Source organism: Monodon monoceros, unplaced genomic scaffold (genome assembly GCF_005190385.1).
Source record: "Monodon monoceros isolate NGI ecotype Baffin Bay Population unplaced genomic scaffold, NGI_Narwhal_1 Super_Scaffold_3, whole genome shotgun sequence".
In the NCBI taxonomy this organism is placed as follows: Eukaryota; Metazoa; Chordata; class Mammalia; order Artiodactyla; family Monodontidae; genus Monodon; species Monodon monoceros.
In genome coordinates, this window is record NW_021703780.1 from 99,403,436 (window position 1) to 99,420,785 (window position 17,350).

General features: G+C 50.8%; 1 protein-coding gene across 2 annotated transcripts in view; it reads left to right on the top strand.

The window, feature by feature from the left end:
• The window catches only part of XPC (XPC complex subunit, DNA damage recognition and repair factor), a 35,109-nt gene extending 19,478 nt beyond the window's left edge, over window positions 1–15,631 (top strand). For both annotated transcript variants that reach the window (XM_029241756.1, XM_029241757.1), the window contains exons 8-16: window positions 5,794–5,883; window positions 6,708–7,604; window positions 8,811–8,971; window positions 11,706–11,787; window positions 12,758–12,892; window positions 13,006–13,175; window positions 13,931–14,024; window positions 14,518–14,607; window positions 15,349–15,631. In XM_029241756.1, the coding sequence (XP_029097589.1) occupies window positions 5,794–5,883; window positions 6,708–7,604; window positions 8,811–8,971; window positions 11,706–11,787; window positions 12,758–12,892; window positions 13,006–13,175; window positions 13,931–14,024; window positions 14,518–14,607; window positions 15,349–15,558 (1,929 nt within the window). In that variant the 3' untranslated portion in view covers window positions 15,559–15,631. The remainder of the gene's footprint in view (window positions 1–5,793; window positions 5,884–6,707; window positions 7,605–8,810; window positions 8,972–11,705; window positions 11,788–12,757; window positions 12,893–13,005; window positions 13,176–13,930; window positions 14,025–14,517; window positions 14,608–15,348) is intronic.
• The last annotated feature ends 1,719 nt before the right edge of the window (window positions 15,632–17,350 follow it).

The following is a 17,350-nucleotide window of genomic DNA, read 5'->3' on the forward strand; positions in this document are numbered from 1 at the left end:
TCTTTTCATGTGCCTGTTAGCCATCCGTATGTCTTCTGCCCATTGTTTGATTGGGTTGTTTGTTGTTTTTTTTTTTTTTGCGGTACGCGGGCCTCTCACTGTTGTGGTCTCTCCCGTTGCGGAGCACAGGCTCCGGACGCGCAGGCTCAGCGGCCATGGCTCACGGGCCCAGCCGTTCCACGACATGTGGGATCTTCCTGGACCGGGGCACGAAACCGTGTCCCCTGCATCGGCAGGCGGACTCTCAACCACTGCGCCACCAGGGAAGCCCGGGTTGTTTGTTTTTTTTTTGTTATTGAGCTGTATGAGCTGTTTGTATATTTTGGATATTAACACTTGTCAGTCTCATCGTTTGCAAACATTTTCTCCCATTCAGTAGGTTGTCTTTTCATTTTGTTAACGGTTTCCTTTGTTGTGTAAAGCCTTTTAAGTTTAATTAGGTCCCATTTGTTTATTTTTGCTTTTATTTATTTTGCCTTAGAAGACTGATTCAAGAAAATATTGCTACAATTTATGTCAAAGAGTGTTCCACCTATGTTCTCTTCTAGGAGTTGTTTTTTTGTTTTTAATTTTATTTATTTATTTATTTATTTATTTATTTATTTATTTATTTATTTATTTATGGCTGTGTTGGGTCTTCGTTTCTGTGCGTGGGCTTTCTCTAGTTGCGGCGAGGGGGGGCCGCTCTTCATCGCGGTGCGCGGGCCTCTCACTGTCGCGGCCTCTCTTGTTGCGGAGCACAAGCTCCAGACGCGCAGGCTCAGTAGTTGTGGCTCACGGGCCTAGTTGCTCCGCGGCATGTGGGATCTTCCCAGACCCGGGCTCGAACCTGTGTCCCCTGCATTGGCAGGCAGATTCTCAACCACTGCGCCACCAGGGAAGCCCTCTTCTAGGAGTTTTATGGTTTCAGATCTTACATTTAGGTCTTTAAGCCGTTTTGAATTTATTCTTGTATGTGGTGTGAGGGAATGTTCTAATCTCATTGTTTTACATGTAGCTGTCCAGTTTTCCCAGCAACACTTGTTGAAGAAACTGTCTTTTCTCCATTGTATACTCTTGCCTCCTGTGTCATAGATTAGTTGACCATAAGTGTGTGGGTTTATTTCTGGGCTCTTTATTCTGTTCCTTTGATTTATATGTCTGTTTCTATGCCAACACCACACTGTTTTGTTTACTATAGCTGTGTAGTATAGTATAAAGTCTGGAAAGGTTATGCCTCCAGCTTGTTCTTTTTCCTCAGGATTGCTTTGGCAGTTCTGGGTCTTTTGTGGTTCCATATAAGTTTTAGGATTATTTATTCTAGTTCTGTGAAAAATGTCATGGGTATTTTGATAGGGATTGCATTAAATCTGTAGGTTGCTTTGGGTAGTATGTTCATGTTAACAATATTAATTCTTCCAATCCAAGAGCATGGGATATCTTTCCATTTCTTTGAATCATCTTCAGTTCCCTTAATCAGTGTTTTATGGTTTTAGCATATAGATCTTTTTACTTCCTTGGTTAAGTTTATTCCTAGGTTTTGTGTTTTGTGTTTTTTTTGGGGGGGGGGGATGCAATTTTAATAAACAGGATTGCTTTTTTTACTTCCTCTGTCTGATATTTCATTGTTAGTGTATAGAAACACAGTAAATTTCCGTATATTAATCTTACATCCTGCTGCCTTGCTGAATTCATTTATTAGTTCTAATAGTTTTTATGTGGAAACTTTAGAGTTCTCTATATAGAATATCATGTCATCTGCAAATAGTGATAGTTTTACCTTTTCCCTTCCAATTTGGATGCCTTTTATTTCTTTTTCTTGTAGCTAGGACTTACAATATTATGTTAAACAGAAGCAGGAAGGGTGGACATCCCTGTCTAGTTCCTGAATTTATTGGGAAAGCCTTCAGTTTTTCACTGTTGCGTATTATGTTGGCTGTGGATTTGACATGGTCGGCTTTTATCATGTTGAGTTATGTCCCCTCTGTACCCACTTTGGTGAGAATTTTTATCATGAATCGTTGTTGAATTTTGTCAAATGCTTTTTCTGCATTTATTGAGATGATCATGTGATTTTTATCTATTCTTTTGTTAATGTGGTGTATCACATTGATTGATTTACATATTTTGAACCATCCTTGCAACCCTGGAGTGAATCCAACTTGAGCGTGGTATCCTTAGTATGTATTGTTGGATTCAGTTTGCTAATACTTTGTTGAGGATTTTTGCATCTGTATTCATCAAAGATTTGGGGTTGTAAGTGTCTTTGTCTGGTTTTGGTATCAGGGTAATGGTGGTTTCATAGTATGAATTTCGGAGTGTTCCCTCCTCTTCATTTTTTTGGAATAGTTTGAGAAGGATAGATTTAAGTTTTTGTTTTTGTCTTTTTGTATGTTTGGTAGAATTCCCTAGTGAAGCTCTCTGATAGTGGACTTTTGTTTGCAGGGAGTTTTTTAAATTATAGGTTGTATTTCACTTCTAGTGAATGGTCTGTTCAAATTGTTTCTTCTTGACTCAGTTTTGGCAGGCTGTATGTTTCTAGAAACTTGTTCACTTGTTCTAGGTTGTCCAATTTGTTGGCATATAACTGTTTGTATTCTTTCATGATTTTTTGTTTTTCTGTGGTTTCAGTTGTTTCTCCTCTTTTATTTCTTATTTTATTTATTTGGGTCCTCTCTCTCTTCTTGTTGGTGAGCCTCGCTAGAGGTTTATCAATTTGGTTTATCTTAAAAACAAAAACAGCTCTTGGTTTTATTGATCTTTTCTATTGCTTTTTTTGATGTCTTTTATTTCCTCTCTGATCTTTATTATTTCTTCCTTCTGCTGACTTTGGGTTTTGTTTGTCCTTCTTTTTCTCATTCTTTTAGGTGGTAGGTTATCTTGTTTGAGATTTTTCTTGTTTTTGTGGAAGGCCTGTATTGCTATGTGCTTCCCTCTTAGAAATGCTTTTGCTGCATCCCATAGATTTTGTAAGATTGTGTTTCTATTTTCATTTGTCTCAAGATATTTCTGATCTCCTCTTTGATTTCATCATCAACCCATTTGCTTTTTAGTAACATGTTGTTTAGTCTCCATGTGTTTGTTCTTTTCCTGTTTTCCTTTCTGTGGTTGATTTCTAGTTTCTTACCGTTGTGGTGAGAAAAGATGCTTGAAAATATTTCTGTCCTCTTAAACTTGTTGAGGCTTGTTTTGTGACCAAGTATGTGTCTATCCGTGAGAATGTTCCTTGCTGGCTTGAAAAGAATGTATATTTGGTGTTTTTCTTATTTAGTGTCCTGTAGATATCCATTAAGTCCAGTTGGTCCATTGTGTCATTTAGGACCTCTCTTGCCATACTGATTTTCTGTCTGGATGATCTGTTCATTGATGTCGGTGGGATGTTATAGTCCTCTATTGTTATTGTATTCCTGTGAATTTCTCCTTTTACGTCTGTTAATATTTGTTTTATATATTTAGGTGCTCCTGTATTGGAAACGTATATGTTAACAAGTGTAATACGCTGTTGTACTGATGCCTTTATTGTTATGTAATATCCTTCTTTGTCTTTCTTTATGGTCTTTGTTTTGAAGTCTGCTTTGTCTTTTGTTAAGTATTGCTGTGCCCGCTTGCTTGTTGTTTCCATTTGCATGAAATATTTTTCATACTTCGCTTTCAGTCTGTGCGCGTCTTTCGCCATGAAGCGAGTTGCTCGTGGCAGCATCTTGTAGGTTCTGCGTGAAATTCACTGCTTAGCTGCTGCACCTTGTTGAGGTGCCACGTGTGGCATGCGCTGACACTGTCTTCCCAGCGTGCCCCGTCGCCCGTGTGTGTGCACTGACGGGAGTCTTCACAGTCCCGCCTGGATCACATCCCAGGCACCCCGTCTGCCTCTGCACAGCTAGACCCAGTCTCTGCACTGATCTCACGCCAGGCCGTGGTGTGGAGTGAGCGGGGCCAGGGCACTCGCCCCTGTGAATTGGGAAGTGCAGGGAGGCGGCCACCACCAGGGCAGGTCTCTCTGTCCTGGTTGTTAGCGAGCCAGCCCGCATGCTCCTCTTGAGTAGAGTCTAGGCTTCTCCAGCCCTCCTGTCTGTCTCAGTGGGCTTCCCAGCAGGAAGGGGACTCCCCAGGGCAAGCGGACACCTTCTCTTCCTGACAGATCCCTCCCAGGAGTGCCGGTCCCAACCTGGTACCTTTCTTTTTTGCATCCTACCCGATTACATGGAGATCTTTCTTGCAGCTTTGGCTATGGGAGATCTTCTGTGAGTTTCCAGTTAGTTTTCTGCGGGAGTTATTGCTCGTGTAGATGTGTTTTTGGTGTGTTTGTGGGGGGAGGTGAGCTCCACGTCCTCATACTCTGCTGTCTTGATCCCCCTCTATTGGGAGGGCTTGATTTTTGACTCAGTCTCTCGTTATAGGTTTCTTCAGAGTCTCTGTTTTCTCTTGAGTTAGTTTTGGTAATTTGTATGTTTCTAGGATTCGGCCTTTTCACTTGGCTCACCTTGTATTTAGTGTAGGGATCATACAGTTTTGTAACTTAAATTTTTTCTTCAGTGACGTACTTGTGAAAGGTGGTGACCACGCGTCTTTGCGAGGCACAAGATCGCTTCCAGAGCGCTGTCATGTACCTGACCTTATTCAGTCTTCCCTGTGGTCTTGTGAGGAGGACGAGGTGGGGATGTTCCGGATGGAGGTTCTAGGTTTAAACCATCATTCAGCCGCCTGCTGGTGCTCAGTTTCCCTGCCTTTTACACCCGTGCGCCTGCACCACCCACACACTGAGAAAGAGAGGAGCCAACCAACACTCGTATGGTGTGCACTGTGCCAGTTAAGAGCGTGTTGTCAGCCACACTGGAGGGGTGAGTTCTGTTTTCCACGTTTTCCCACTGATGCCCTTTTCCTGTCCCAGGATGCAGTCCAGGCATTAGTGATCTTGTCACCCCAGCGCCCCATCCCCTCCAGGCCGTGACAGTGTCCCAGTCCTCCTGGACACTCCTGAGGAGTGCTTTTTAGGAATTTTGTAGAGTTCCTCAATTTGGGTTTCTTTGATGTTTTCTCATCTGCCGTTTTTAACTCCAGAAGAAACAAGGCAAAAGTAGTTATTTTTTTCAATATAACTGGCTTTTCACAGAAAACCTGCCTTCCTGTTTCTGACTTTTGCTCTTGCTTTCCGAGGAGGGAAGATGACTAGTGATTCATGAGGACGCCAGGACCCTGAGGTCTGTGTGGGAAGATCTTGCTCACGTGCTGTCCCACTGTTGTTGTTTTGGAGGTTAATTCCCATGAGGAGGCTCCCATCCTTCCAAGTTCACAGAATTTTTAGAGCTGCAGCCTCTGGTTGAAATATTCGCTCTGGGGAGGTTGAGTGCACGGGAGGGGTTCTCGGACCTGATGACGATGATGCCTTTTCTCTCGAAGTGGTGTTTTGCTTTATTGTTTTATCACAAACACAACACATGTTGAAAACAGAACAATCAGAAGATAGGTGAGCCGGAAAAAAAACAAACACCTATAAACACCCATAACCCAATATGGATGCTTTTCCAAATACACATACATGTTTATGTCTGGACACGATTTTTTCTTACAAAAATTAACATAACTCATTAAAAAGCAAACATTTATTTTCCTTTAATATACGGTTACCTTTCCCCATTTTTCTACAAAGATAAATCTCTACAGCATCATTTTAATAGTGTTGAGGGTTCCGGGCTTCTACTGTTAGACAATTTGGTTGTTTCCCTTTTATAAATCGGCACCACAACAAACAGCATGGAATTATGCAAATGCTTAATTCTTTCCTGAGGATAAGCACGTTGTTCTTTTTCATCATAGATATTTTTACTGATTCTCCGGGCCCTACATCTCCCTACCCGACTCGTATTGTCTCTACAGCCAATTCCTCTGAAGTTATCAGCAGCGAAGGTGAGGTTCCCGGGGCTTCCAGAGAAAAGAGTAGTTGGTCAGGGAGGAGTGAGAAATTATGAGACTTAGAGCAAACAGATCTGCTCATTAGACGATTTTTAAAAATCAGTCTTCGTGGAGCAGGGTTCCTCTGAGCCTGCCTGGCACAGGCCCTGTGCTGGGAAGACTGGGCGCCTGGGTGGGTGTCTAGCAGCCGGGCTTTGCGTGCGTAGAGGGGCCTGCGAGAGCCTGGGCTCCTTCGTGCTCTGGTTTCTGTTCTGTAAATGGTGGAATAAAAAGGTATTGGTCATCCTCAGCAGTGTGGAGAGAGGACGGTGAGGACTCAGAGCTCTGCCATCATCCAAGGAGGCTGAACACTGTGCTCCTTGGGGTGCTGGCATTGTCCGAAATTCGGTCCAGGCGTCAAGTTTAATAATTTCTGAATTCTTAATGCTGTGACTTTGTTTGCAAAATGCCTTATGTGCAAGGTGAGTACTATTGCTGAGGAAACTGAGACTCAGAGGTTACATAATTTATCTGAATCACGTAAAAAATGAGAAAGCAGAAGTGGAGTTTGAACTCGGGTTTGTTTCCACATCCTGTGCTCTTTTCCCTGTGCTACACTTTGTATTGAAAAGAATTAGAGTGTGGCCTTATTTAAGGTGCTGCAGAATTTAGTGACTGCTTCCTTACAATCCTGGAGGGTAGCCAGCCTGTCACTGTCTGAGCCGGGAATGTCTTGTGTACGCTGGTGTTCCATTGTGACTTAGCCCCATTAGATGCCAGAGTCTTTATTGCATCACTAGCAAAAAAAGAAAACGCAGAAATTTCCTATTCTGTTTAAGGGAAAGAAACCTTCCAAGGAGAGATCCACAGAGGGTCCTGGAGGCTCCTCAGAAACTTCCAGCCAAGTTCCTGGAAAGCCAAGCAAACCAGAGACCAGCAGAGGAAGCAGACAAGAGGACATGTCTTCTGAGGGCACTGGCAGTGCACCTGACAAAGCGAAGGGGAGCAAGGCGGCTGCCACCAGGAAGAAGCGGAGAGAGCCCTCCTCCAGCAGGAAAGAAGAGGGCAAGGCCGGGGGGCAGACGGAGGGGACTCAGAGGCGTTTGCGGGGCCGGGAGCGGCAGGCGGCCGCCAGGGTGTCTTACAAAGAGGAGAGCGGGAGTGACAAGGCCAGCAGCAGCTCTGACTTTGAGCTCTCCAGCTCGGACAGCCATCGCCCATCCGACGAGGATTCTGAGCCAGGCCTTCCAAGGCAGAGGAGGGCCGCTGCCCCTCAGAGGATGAAGGTGGGGTCCAAGAGGGAGTCCAGGTCCCAGCGTGGAAGCGACCGTCAGCCCCCTGGCTTTCCAGAAGCATCTGTAAGCGCTTCCGGCAGTAAGCGTAAGAGAGGCAAGCGTAAGATGCCCGTGGATGGTGAGGAGGCAGACGGCCGGAGAGCAGCTGGTGTGGACCAGTGGCTGGAGGTATTCTCTGAGCAGGAGGAGAAATGGGTGTGCGTGGACTGTGTGCACGGTGTAGTGGGCCAGCCCCTGACCTGCTACCAGTACGCCACCAAGCCTGTGACCTACATCGTGGGCATCGACAGCGACGGCTGGTTGCGCGATGTCACACAGAGGTACGACCCTGCCTGGATGACGGTGACCCGAAAGTGCCGGGTTGATGCCGCGTGGTGGGCCGAGACCCTGCGACCCTACCGGAGCCCGCTGGTGGAGAGGGAGCAGAAGGAGGACCAGGAGGTGAGGCCTTGCGCACGCACACCTGCTGGATGCCCAGCCCCGTGTTGTGTTTTTACCTCAATTAATTGTCACAGCAACAGTACAAAGCTGGGGTTATCGTAGCCTTAATTTTACCAGCTAAACGTTTAGAATCTGAGAGATGAGCCAACCTGGTATTTGAACCCAGGTTGCTCTGGCTTAAAAGCCTGTGTACTTTCAGTTATTGCCCAGTTATAAATTTGGAGCTTTACGTCAGGTAAGTAGTCCTGAGTGAAAGAGGAAAACACGCAGTAATATAATTGGTCCCCTTCTCAGCGTGCACACGCGCAGAGGTGTGCACGCCAGCACCCCTGCCCCGACCCGGAACACTCAGCTCCCGGGAGGAGGGCTGAGGAGATGGCTTGTCTGTTGAGGGGCACCCTGGGGGGTGGCTTCTGGAGCAGCAGCGCGTCCCTGAGTCGTGGGACAGCCGTGGGCCCGGAAGAGGGCCTGGGGCTTGTGCGGGGCTGCCCACAGCGCAGGGTGGGCAGACTTGCTAGAGAATTATTCCCAGTTCCCCGGGGCAGGGAGTCGTCCCTCTGCACTGCATCGCTCAGGGTGTGGCTCAGAGGTGACACGGCCGTGGGAGTCGTGCAGAGCGTGTTGTGACTGACCTGGTTCAAGGGCTTGTCATGCAAGCTGGCCAAGCGGGGTCCCTCCTGCTCCCCACTTGCCGCTCCTCCCTTGTCTGTCGGGGTTTGAAGAGATGCTGCGGGGAAATGCAGGAGACCTGGTGAGTGGGGTGCAGGTGAGAGCGGTGGGGTTGCCTGCGAAGAGCTAGGCTCCTTGAGGCAGCGGGGAGAACAGGTGTTGATCGTAGTGGATGGAGAAGGTGTGAGTGCTCATTCTGGTTTCCGGGGGAGCCAAGCCGCTGAACCCATGTCACAGAATTGTGGTGTCACTTGAGGTGAGGCCTCCTCCCGAGGAAGGCTTTGCTCGGGCCGGCCGAGGTGTCAGAGGGTAGGGCTGACTTTTCTGTTGCTGCGAGCTGCAGGATTACCGGCCCCTGCGGAGCTTCCGAGGCACCTAAACCCGTGGGACAGAATGCCAGGTCACAGCGTGGTGCGGCGGCCCTGGGGCCCCGAAAGCCCCACGGCACCGTCAGTTACCTGGGCAAGTTCGGGGGTCGCCGCCAATCTCCCTCCCTCTCCGAGCACCATGCCCAACGTCGTCTCTCGGCCTCTGCAGTTTCAGGCGAGGCACCTGGACCAGCCTCTGCCCACCGTCATAGGCATGTACAAGAACCACCCTCTGTACGCCCTCAAGAGGCACCTCCTCAAGTACGAGGCCATCTACCCCGAGACGGCCGCCATCCTCGGGTACTGCCGTGGAGAGGCTGTCTACTCCAGGTGAGGAGACGCCCGGCGGCCTGGGATTAGCAGCCTTCACCGGGCTGGGGTTCGAGCTTCACGGTGTGCGCATGCCGTTTGTGGGCGGGGGGCATGGCAGAGAGGTTGCGGCCTGGAAATGAAAACCACGGGGATTACAGGATCAGCAGGGGGCTTCCCTGGTGGCGCAGAGGTTGAGAGTCCGCCTGCCGATGCAGGGGACACGGGTTCGTGCCCCGGTCCGGGAGGATCCCACGTGCCGCGGAGCGGCTGGGCCCGTGAGCCATGGCCGCTGAGCCTGCGCGTCCGGAGCCTGTGCTCCGCAACGGGAGAGGCCACAACACTGAGAGGCCCGCGTGCCGCAAAAAATAAATAAATAAAATTTTAAAAAAAAGATCAGCAGGGGGAGAAAAGCTATGGGGGGAAAGATACGTAGGACAGATAAGGATTATATGGGGTAATAAGAAAACACCCCCCAAAACAGAAGTCAAAAAACATGCAAAAGGAAGGAATAAAGGATTTGATAATGAACCTTAAAATGAGCAGGTATTTTAATGGGGACAGAGTTTCAGTTTGGGAAGAGGAGAAAGTTCTGGAGATGATGGTGGTGACGGTTACATAACAGTATGAATGTACTTGATGCCACTGAGCTGTAGACTCGGAAAATGGTTCAGAGGGTAAATTTTATCTTATGTGTGTTTTTTCCCACAGTAAAAAGAAATTGCCAAAGAAGGGGGGGAAGGGAACAGCATAGAAAACAAAATATATACAAAGTTAAAACTGAGAAAAAATGTAATAAACTTAAGGTGAGTCAGAATTAATAATGGCAGAAATTTAAGAAATGTTAATAGAAAGAAAATAAGTGATTTTTAGAAACTCTAAAAGACCAAGACCAAGATGCAAGACCACAAAATAGAGGATGTTCTTAATAAACGGGAAAAGAAAGACAGAAAAGGAAACTTAGGGAAACTCACAGGAGTAGGTGGCTCAAGTCCTCTGCCTGAGAGCTACTTCCTGCAGCTCAGCCCCGAGGGGAGTCATCCCTGACCCTCCGGTTAGGGTCACTGTGGGAGCTTTCTGTCCCCTGGCTGGTCAGGGGCCCAGCTGCCGACAGTCAGCGTCCAGGGCCTGGCGACCTCAATGGAGGATACAGCACAGGTGTCCTCACGTGCAGGGGACATCTGGTGGGAAGGGGGTGCCTGCCTGGAGAAAGCTTTCGGGGCAGACTTTTTCTGTTTTTAATGTAATAAAATATACAGAACGAAATTTACCACGTAACCGCTTTAAGAGTCCAGTAGCACTAAGTACATTCACATTGTTGTGAATCACCGCCATTCCAGAACTTTTCTGTCTTCCCAAACTGTCCCCATCAACACTAAGCCCCCTCCCGCCTCCCAGGCCCTGGTAACCACCCTCTACTTTGTCTCCATGAATCTGACTCCTCCAGGAACCTCATAGAAGTGGCTCCTACAGCATTTGTCCTTTTGTGAGTGGCATCCGTTGATGGACACTTGTGTTGCTTCCCCTTTTGGCTGTTGCGTTTAGTGCTGCTATGAACATGGGTGCACAGACATCTCTTGAGACCCTGCTCTCAGTCCTTTGGGATGTATATGCCCAGAAGTAGGATTTCTGCATCACGTGATGGTTGTTTAACTTTGTAAAGAACCTCCGCACTGTTTTCTGCAGTGGCTGCATCATTTTACATCCCCCAGCAGAGCATGAAGGTCGCACTGTCTCTGCATTCTCGCCAGTTCTTGTTTTCTGCTTCTTGAGTAGTGTCCCAATAGATGTAAAGTGGTTAGACGCTGAGATTTATTCTGAACGGGCTGTCTGTACCCACTTCCCTCTGCTATCCTTGTGAATGTCCAGACGATGCCCACCTGCTTGCCCCTTCTCCGCTCGTCCCGGAAGACCACGACCGTGACAGTCACTCTTTCAGGCAGAGATGTGCCCCTGCGGTGGGCACGCGTGTGGAGCCCTTGGCTCTGGTCCCGCCAGCAGCTTGTGAGGCAGGGAGGCAGCACTCACCGTTCCTGATGGATCGGGGGTCACCCCGCTAGGAAGGGGCACAGAGGAGGTGTGACCCTGTCAGGTGCATTGTGCTGGACGTCAGCCTCAGCCCGGGGGCAGGCGAAGGGCCGGATGTCTGCACCAGAGGGAGCTTAGTGCCCCTGCTCCTTGGAGCCCTACGGAAGGGCGGGCCTTGCTGAAGGCTCAGCAGGAAGCAGCTGGAATGTGAGGCAGGGTGTGGCTCTAAGCTCTGGAAGGAGAGCCAAGCCAGAGCCAGGTGGAACCGATTGTTCTGTGTGCATTCATCCTAACCTGTGTACTTTGTCAGTTGACGGTAGTCTCCGTGTTGTCGTCTTCTGGCTTCCCCACCCCTTCTCTGGACACTCGTCCCTCCCTCCCCGTCTCTGGTATTCAGGAGCAGACCAGACCCTGGGTGAGGGCTTGCACCTGTGCTGCTGGGCTTTTCCCCGCCCCCGGCTGCTGGGCCCTTCCGGCAGGAGGAGGGGGAAGGCACCACGGGAAGCCATTTAGTTTGGGATTTGTGAGTGGATGCATCCCCCCGCGAGACAGCAGGTGCCTGTTAACCGTGGGCCTGACGCAGGCCCCTGGTGCCCCGGGAGACGCTCCAGGGCCGAGCTCCCCCTTCTCCTGGGGGGCCAGAGGAGGCAGCCGGGCCCTGCGGGCTACTGGGCACGGGGTGCTTCAGTGGGCGTGAACCCTGTCTTGTCTCCCGTTGGCTCCTTAGGGACTGCGTGCACACCCTGCACTCCAGGGACACGTGGCTGAAACAGGCCCGAGTGGTGAGGCTTGGAGAAGTGCCCTACAAGGTAACAGCCGCGGGACTGTGGGCTGCCGCGCACGCGTGGGGACAGACTGTTCTGGCTTGAGAGGATCAGAGGAGAAGAGCATCTTTACTGAGGACCTTGTAAGAGATGGGCCTTCCCGAGCACACAGGAAATCTAGGCCAGCAAGCAGCCCTCCAAGCCCCGGTGTTGTGGGTCAGAACCTTGGCCTTGTGGGTCAGAACCATGTCACCCATTTGTTCTGAGAGGCCAGAGCCCTGCCTGGCGTGGACAGGCCCACCCGCCCTCACTGTCCCTTCATTTTGCATGTATGTGATCTTTGCTGAGTCTCACAGGAGTTAGCATCAGGATGCCCGTTGTACAGATGAAAAAACAGGAGCTCAGAAAGGGAAACCTGTCCAAGGCCTGAGCTAGTGAGATGGCAGCGTGCAGCCCCAATGCCTCATTCCCTCTCTGGCCGGTCAGCTGCCCACAGACGCATGAATTCAGCGCAGACCGCACAGGCTGTCACGGGACATAGGGCCCGCTTCAGCCGGCAGAGGACGGTGGCCAGTCATGAGACACAGTCGCTTTTCTTTGTCAGATCCCTGGGAGGAGCCCTTCGCATTGTGAGACCCAGGGAGCTGGGCCGGGGTGCGGGGGCCTCTGGTTGGTGGGAAGGGGCTGAGGCACGGGGAGCCGGTCACTGCCAAAAGCAGGCCCCGTCACTCACCGGCCACAGGAACATCTCTGAGTCCCAATCTCCCCTTCAGTGATGGACACCAAACACAGCATAGCTGTTCAAGACACACGCTCTACAAGCTGTGTGACTGTAGGTGAATTGTTTACACCTCCTAGGCTGCTATAAGATGGAGGCGATAATAGACTCTACTTCCTGGGTTTGTTGAAAAGATTAATCAATACACAGAAGCACTGAGAACAGTGCCCGGTGTACAGTGAATGCTCAGGAAGTGGCTGCCTTTGTTATGAACTGTGGCTGTCCCCTCGGATGTAGGTTGTAAAAGGCTATTCCAACCGGGCCCGGAGAGCCCGCCTGGCTGAGCCGCAACTGCAGGACTACAATGACCTGGGCCTGTTTGGCAAGTGGCAGACCGAGGAGTACCAGCCGCCGGTGGCTGTGGACGGGAAGGTAAGGGCCGCGCTCAGTGGTACCAGGCCACCTGGTAGGTAAGGGCCACGCTCAGTTGGGTACCAGGCCACCTCCCTCTGTGGCCGCCGGACCCAGTGTGCCACCCTCCGCAGGTCCCCCGGAACGAATTTGGCAACGTGTACCTCTTCCTGCCCGGCATGATGCCTGTCGGCTGCGTCCAGCTGAACCTGCCCAACTTGCACCGCGTGGCCCGAAAGCTGAACATTGACTGTGCCCAGGCTGTTACGGGCTTCGATTTCCACAAAGGCTACTCCCATCCCATGTGCGTGAGGGGCCTCCCGTGGAGGCCAGAAGGGGTGGGGGGAAGTTATGGCGGGAGGTTGGTGTGGGGCTGGCAGGGGTTGAGGCCCAGTGGCTCTTACTTTAAGTTTTTTTTTTTTGTTTTTTTTTTTTTTGCGGTACGCGGGCCTCTCACTGTTGTGGTCTCTCCCGTTGCGGAGCACAGGCTCCGGACGCGCAGGCTCAGCGGCCATGGCTCACGGGCCCAGCCGCTCCGCGGCATGTGGGATCTTCCCAGACCGGGGCACGAACCCGTGTCCCCTGCATCGGCAGGCGGACTCTCAACCACTGCGCCACCAGGGAAGCCCTAGGGTTTTACTCTGGATTTGCAAAATCAGCCTCGATGTTTTATACTTTTACTCTGGCTTCCAACCAGAGGCTGCAAAACCAGTGAAAGCTGCGAAACCAGCATCCTAACGATGTGGATCAACACACTGTTCTGGGGGTGGTCAGGGTGACTGAATAGGGTCAGCATCCTTCCTGGTTGGTGACCTCTGTCCTGCCCTGCAGTGGGGGTGGGGAGGGGCTGGGGAAGAGGACACAGCCTGGGGTCCATGGGCCTGCCTTCTGCGTGGGTGGTGTCAGCCAGCAGCTGTGGCCGGGACTGTGGACTGCTGTCCCTGGAAGTACTTCAGGGCCCCAAGTGCTTAGGAGCAGCCGACTGTCCCACACGGAGGGGAGTGGAGAGGCCAGAGCAGGCCCAGACTCGAGAGAGACCATCTGTGTTGATCCCCGCAGAACCGATGGCTACGTAGTCTGTGAGGAATATAAAGATGTGCTCCTGGCCGCCTGGGAGAACGAGCAGGCGCTCATTGAGAAGAAGGAGAAGGAGGTGAGCAGGCAGGGCCTGGGAGGGGCCGGGACGGGGAAGCAGAAAGGTGGGGAAGCACACACAGCGGAGCGGGTGTTCCCTCCAGCCTCCCTCCCTCCACGTGTAAGAGAAGGGGAGAGCCCGGGTTCAGCCCTCTTTCTGGCTCTTTCTTCCTGGAAGGCAGCACTGAGCAACGACCTGCCTGCCCCTCAGAACCCTGTCTGTGTCCACTGTCTGCCTGGATCCGGGCTCCGGGGCCCGCTACCCCTGCTGCCGACACCCACCTCTGTTAAAGGGAGCTGCCCGTGGTCCAGGTCCCGGACCCCCTCCTCCACTAAACACTTTAGAGTTGGTAACGATAAAGAGGTGTTTGGTTTTGGTGCCTTTCATGTGTGGCACTTTATGAATCACACCTGGTACGGTTGAGAAACTATTTTAACCTGAAGCGTTACCTGTATCTTTATGTTCCTGAAACGGCAGTGCACAGTGTTTTCCATTCTGTTTGCTTTTGCAGAAAAGGGAGAAGCGGGCTCTGGGGAACTGGAAGCTGCTGGTCAAAGGGCTGCTCATCCGGGAGCGGCTGAGGCTTCGCTACGGGGCTCAGGTCAGGGTGGTCCTTGGAGGACACGCCAGGTTTGGAGGGGGGGGAGTTAGGGAACCAGGGGCCGATTCTGCTCAAAGATCAAGTCAGTTCTGTTCCGGTGCCACAGACCTGTGTCTCCCAGGCCCTGCGTCCTGTCCACGTTGAGAAAGGTGTCCAAGGTGTCCTGGAGTCAGGCTTCGGCTGCTCTGCCAGCCCCGCCCTGTCTGCACGAGAGGGTGCCTGCTATGGGTTGGATCTGGTGCTGAGCCCACTCGGGGCGGGGGGACAGGTGTCTGCATCTCCTGGCCTTGTGCTGCCCCTGGGGCTGTGACCACCCCTCAGGCCCACAGGTGCTCGCTCATTCAGGCCCCTCTCACAGCCCCTGCGGGCTCCCATGGGGGCACAGAGGCCCCCCGGACACAGTCACGTGGAGTGGTCAGAGACGCACAGACACGCTCTGGGGGCAGCTGCGACCCCACGCACGGCTCCCCCTGCCCTCCCCAGCCCGTCCTCGCAGCAGCGGGCACTGAGCGCTGATGCTGTGCATTCGTGCACTTGTTCTGTTTAGAAGCGAGGAAGAAAACGCAGTTACCTCCTCCTGGATTGCTTGTAGCTCCCCAAGGGCAGTTTTGTGGCCCTAGCCCTGTGTGCACAGCAAGCGCTCTAGGACCTGCCGGGCTGAGCCCTGTCCTCTGGGTCACAGCTCAGCGCTGCTGGGGCGTCACTGCCTCTTGACGGGGCTTCCTCCACTGTCCCCCCCAGAGTGAGGAAGCCGCTCCCCACGCAGACGCAGGAGGAGGACTCTCTTCAGACGAGGAGGAGGGGACCAGCTCTCCAGCGGAAGTGGCCAGGATCCTGGCAGCCTCCTGGCCCCAAAACCGAGAGGTAGAGGAGAAGCAGAAGTGCCCCCGGAAGAGCAGGAGGGAGGAGAAGGAGGCAGCTTCCCACCTGTTCCCGTTTGAGAAGCTGTGATGTGAGTGGTCACCTCCTCGGTGGCTCAGCCGTGCCCCAGACCTTGCTCCCGGATAGATCCCTCCTGCGTCTGACACGCGTGCTGTTGCAGACTCGGGCCCCTTCTCTGCAGGCCCCTCGTTGCCCTCAGTCAGGTCCCTGAAGCCGCCTGACGCCGTGGGGGGAGAGCAGGTCAGTGCAGGCCGTCTCAGGGTGACATGGCTGGACCTACATTCCCAGGTAACACTTCGCGGTGGCAGAAGACTAGAACAAAGAGCGAAAGTCAGGCAAGGAAAGGACAAACGATGAGAATTAGAGAAATGTCAGGAAGGGTGGATCACTGTTAAAGGAGATTTTATTCATTACTGGATACATTTATAAAGCCTTATGCGCTGTAGATATTTAGGAGAAGTCACTTTTATAACATTTTGAGGAAAAAAATAAAGCATTTCTCTAGAAAGACGTGACTCCACGTTTTCTTTCAGATTTTACATCAGATAAGAACACTTGGATGACAGTGACTGTATACAGGTCGTGACTACATTAAAGATCAGATCTTGTTTTCCCACAGGCTGGGAACTTACCATTACACACATGGAATTTTTTTATTTCTATGTTTAATCCAGGATATATGATTTAATCTTTGACAGGAGCCATTAAAAATTTGAGTCAGTTTTATCCAAGGGAAACAAGCAAAACACTTGGGGTGTGACTCATGCAGCAAGAACTGGCAGGCAGGCTCCTGTTGTGAAACACATGGGGGTTGCCATGGAAACCGCCTGGTCTGGCACTGTGTGCACCAGAGCTGGCTCTCACCCTCCTGGAAGTGAGCACCGTGTTTTCTGGGAGTTGAGTCAAGAGCACTGCCCCGTCTCTGCAGGAATAACTAGTTCTTCAGGCAGATGGCAGCTCCTAAGATGCATCTTGGAAATGGAGTGAAACCTCAGGTTTTGAAAAGTTACCACTCACCTGCTTCAAATCCTGTAACAAGGGGAAAGAAGTTCAAATTGCAGGGTGGACACTTCGCGGCCGCCCACTTCTTCAGGCGCTCGTGGGCTTTATCTCACTCCATAGAGAGGCACTGTCCCCGTGTCACAGACGAGGAAGCTGAGGCTCAGGTCACTGCCATGCCTAGCGTCACACAGCTCGTCAGCGGCACATGCGGGATGCCTTTCGTGCCGGGTCCCGCCGGCTCCCTCCCACCTCTGAGAGCGATCTGAAGACCGGCAAAGGTGGGAGCCGCGTAAGTCCACACAAACCAGAGCAGGTTTCTAAGTGCTAGAGATACTGAGGTGCCTTCTCAAAAACTGAAACCAATTTTAACCACTGAAGGCAATTTAGAACCTAAGTTCCAAAAATTCATAGGGTTCTTAATAAATTCTATGGCTGAATTCTTTCAGACAGAAATTTCAGACAATGCAAAAAAAAAAAAGGGATAACGGCAAGTTCCTGTATCAAAAGATATTTCGAAATTTATTTTGAATTTTTATCAAAAATACAAAGATAATACAAGTTTCGTCATGATTTCCCGAAGGCCTGAAATATTTCTTAACATGATTTTGGTCTTTAAGAACACTTGAAATTGGCAGTAATTTAAAACCTGTGCCAGAAAAATATTACACAAACCAAATATCAAGGATTTTGTATTTAGCCATCATCTCGTCACTGTGCCTTCCAAAAGCATCTTTAAGAGTTGAGAGATCGAAGAAACTGTTCATTTAACAAGCAACAGTGAACAACACTATTTCAGTCCTTAAACCCAGATAACTCATCGCTGGGGCTGGCTGTTTTGAACATGAAAAATCTCAGTTTA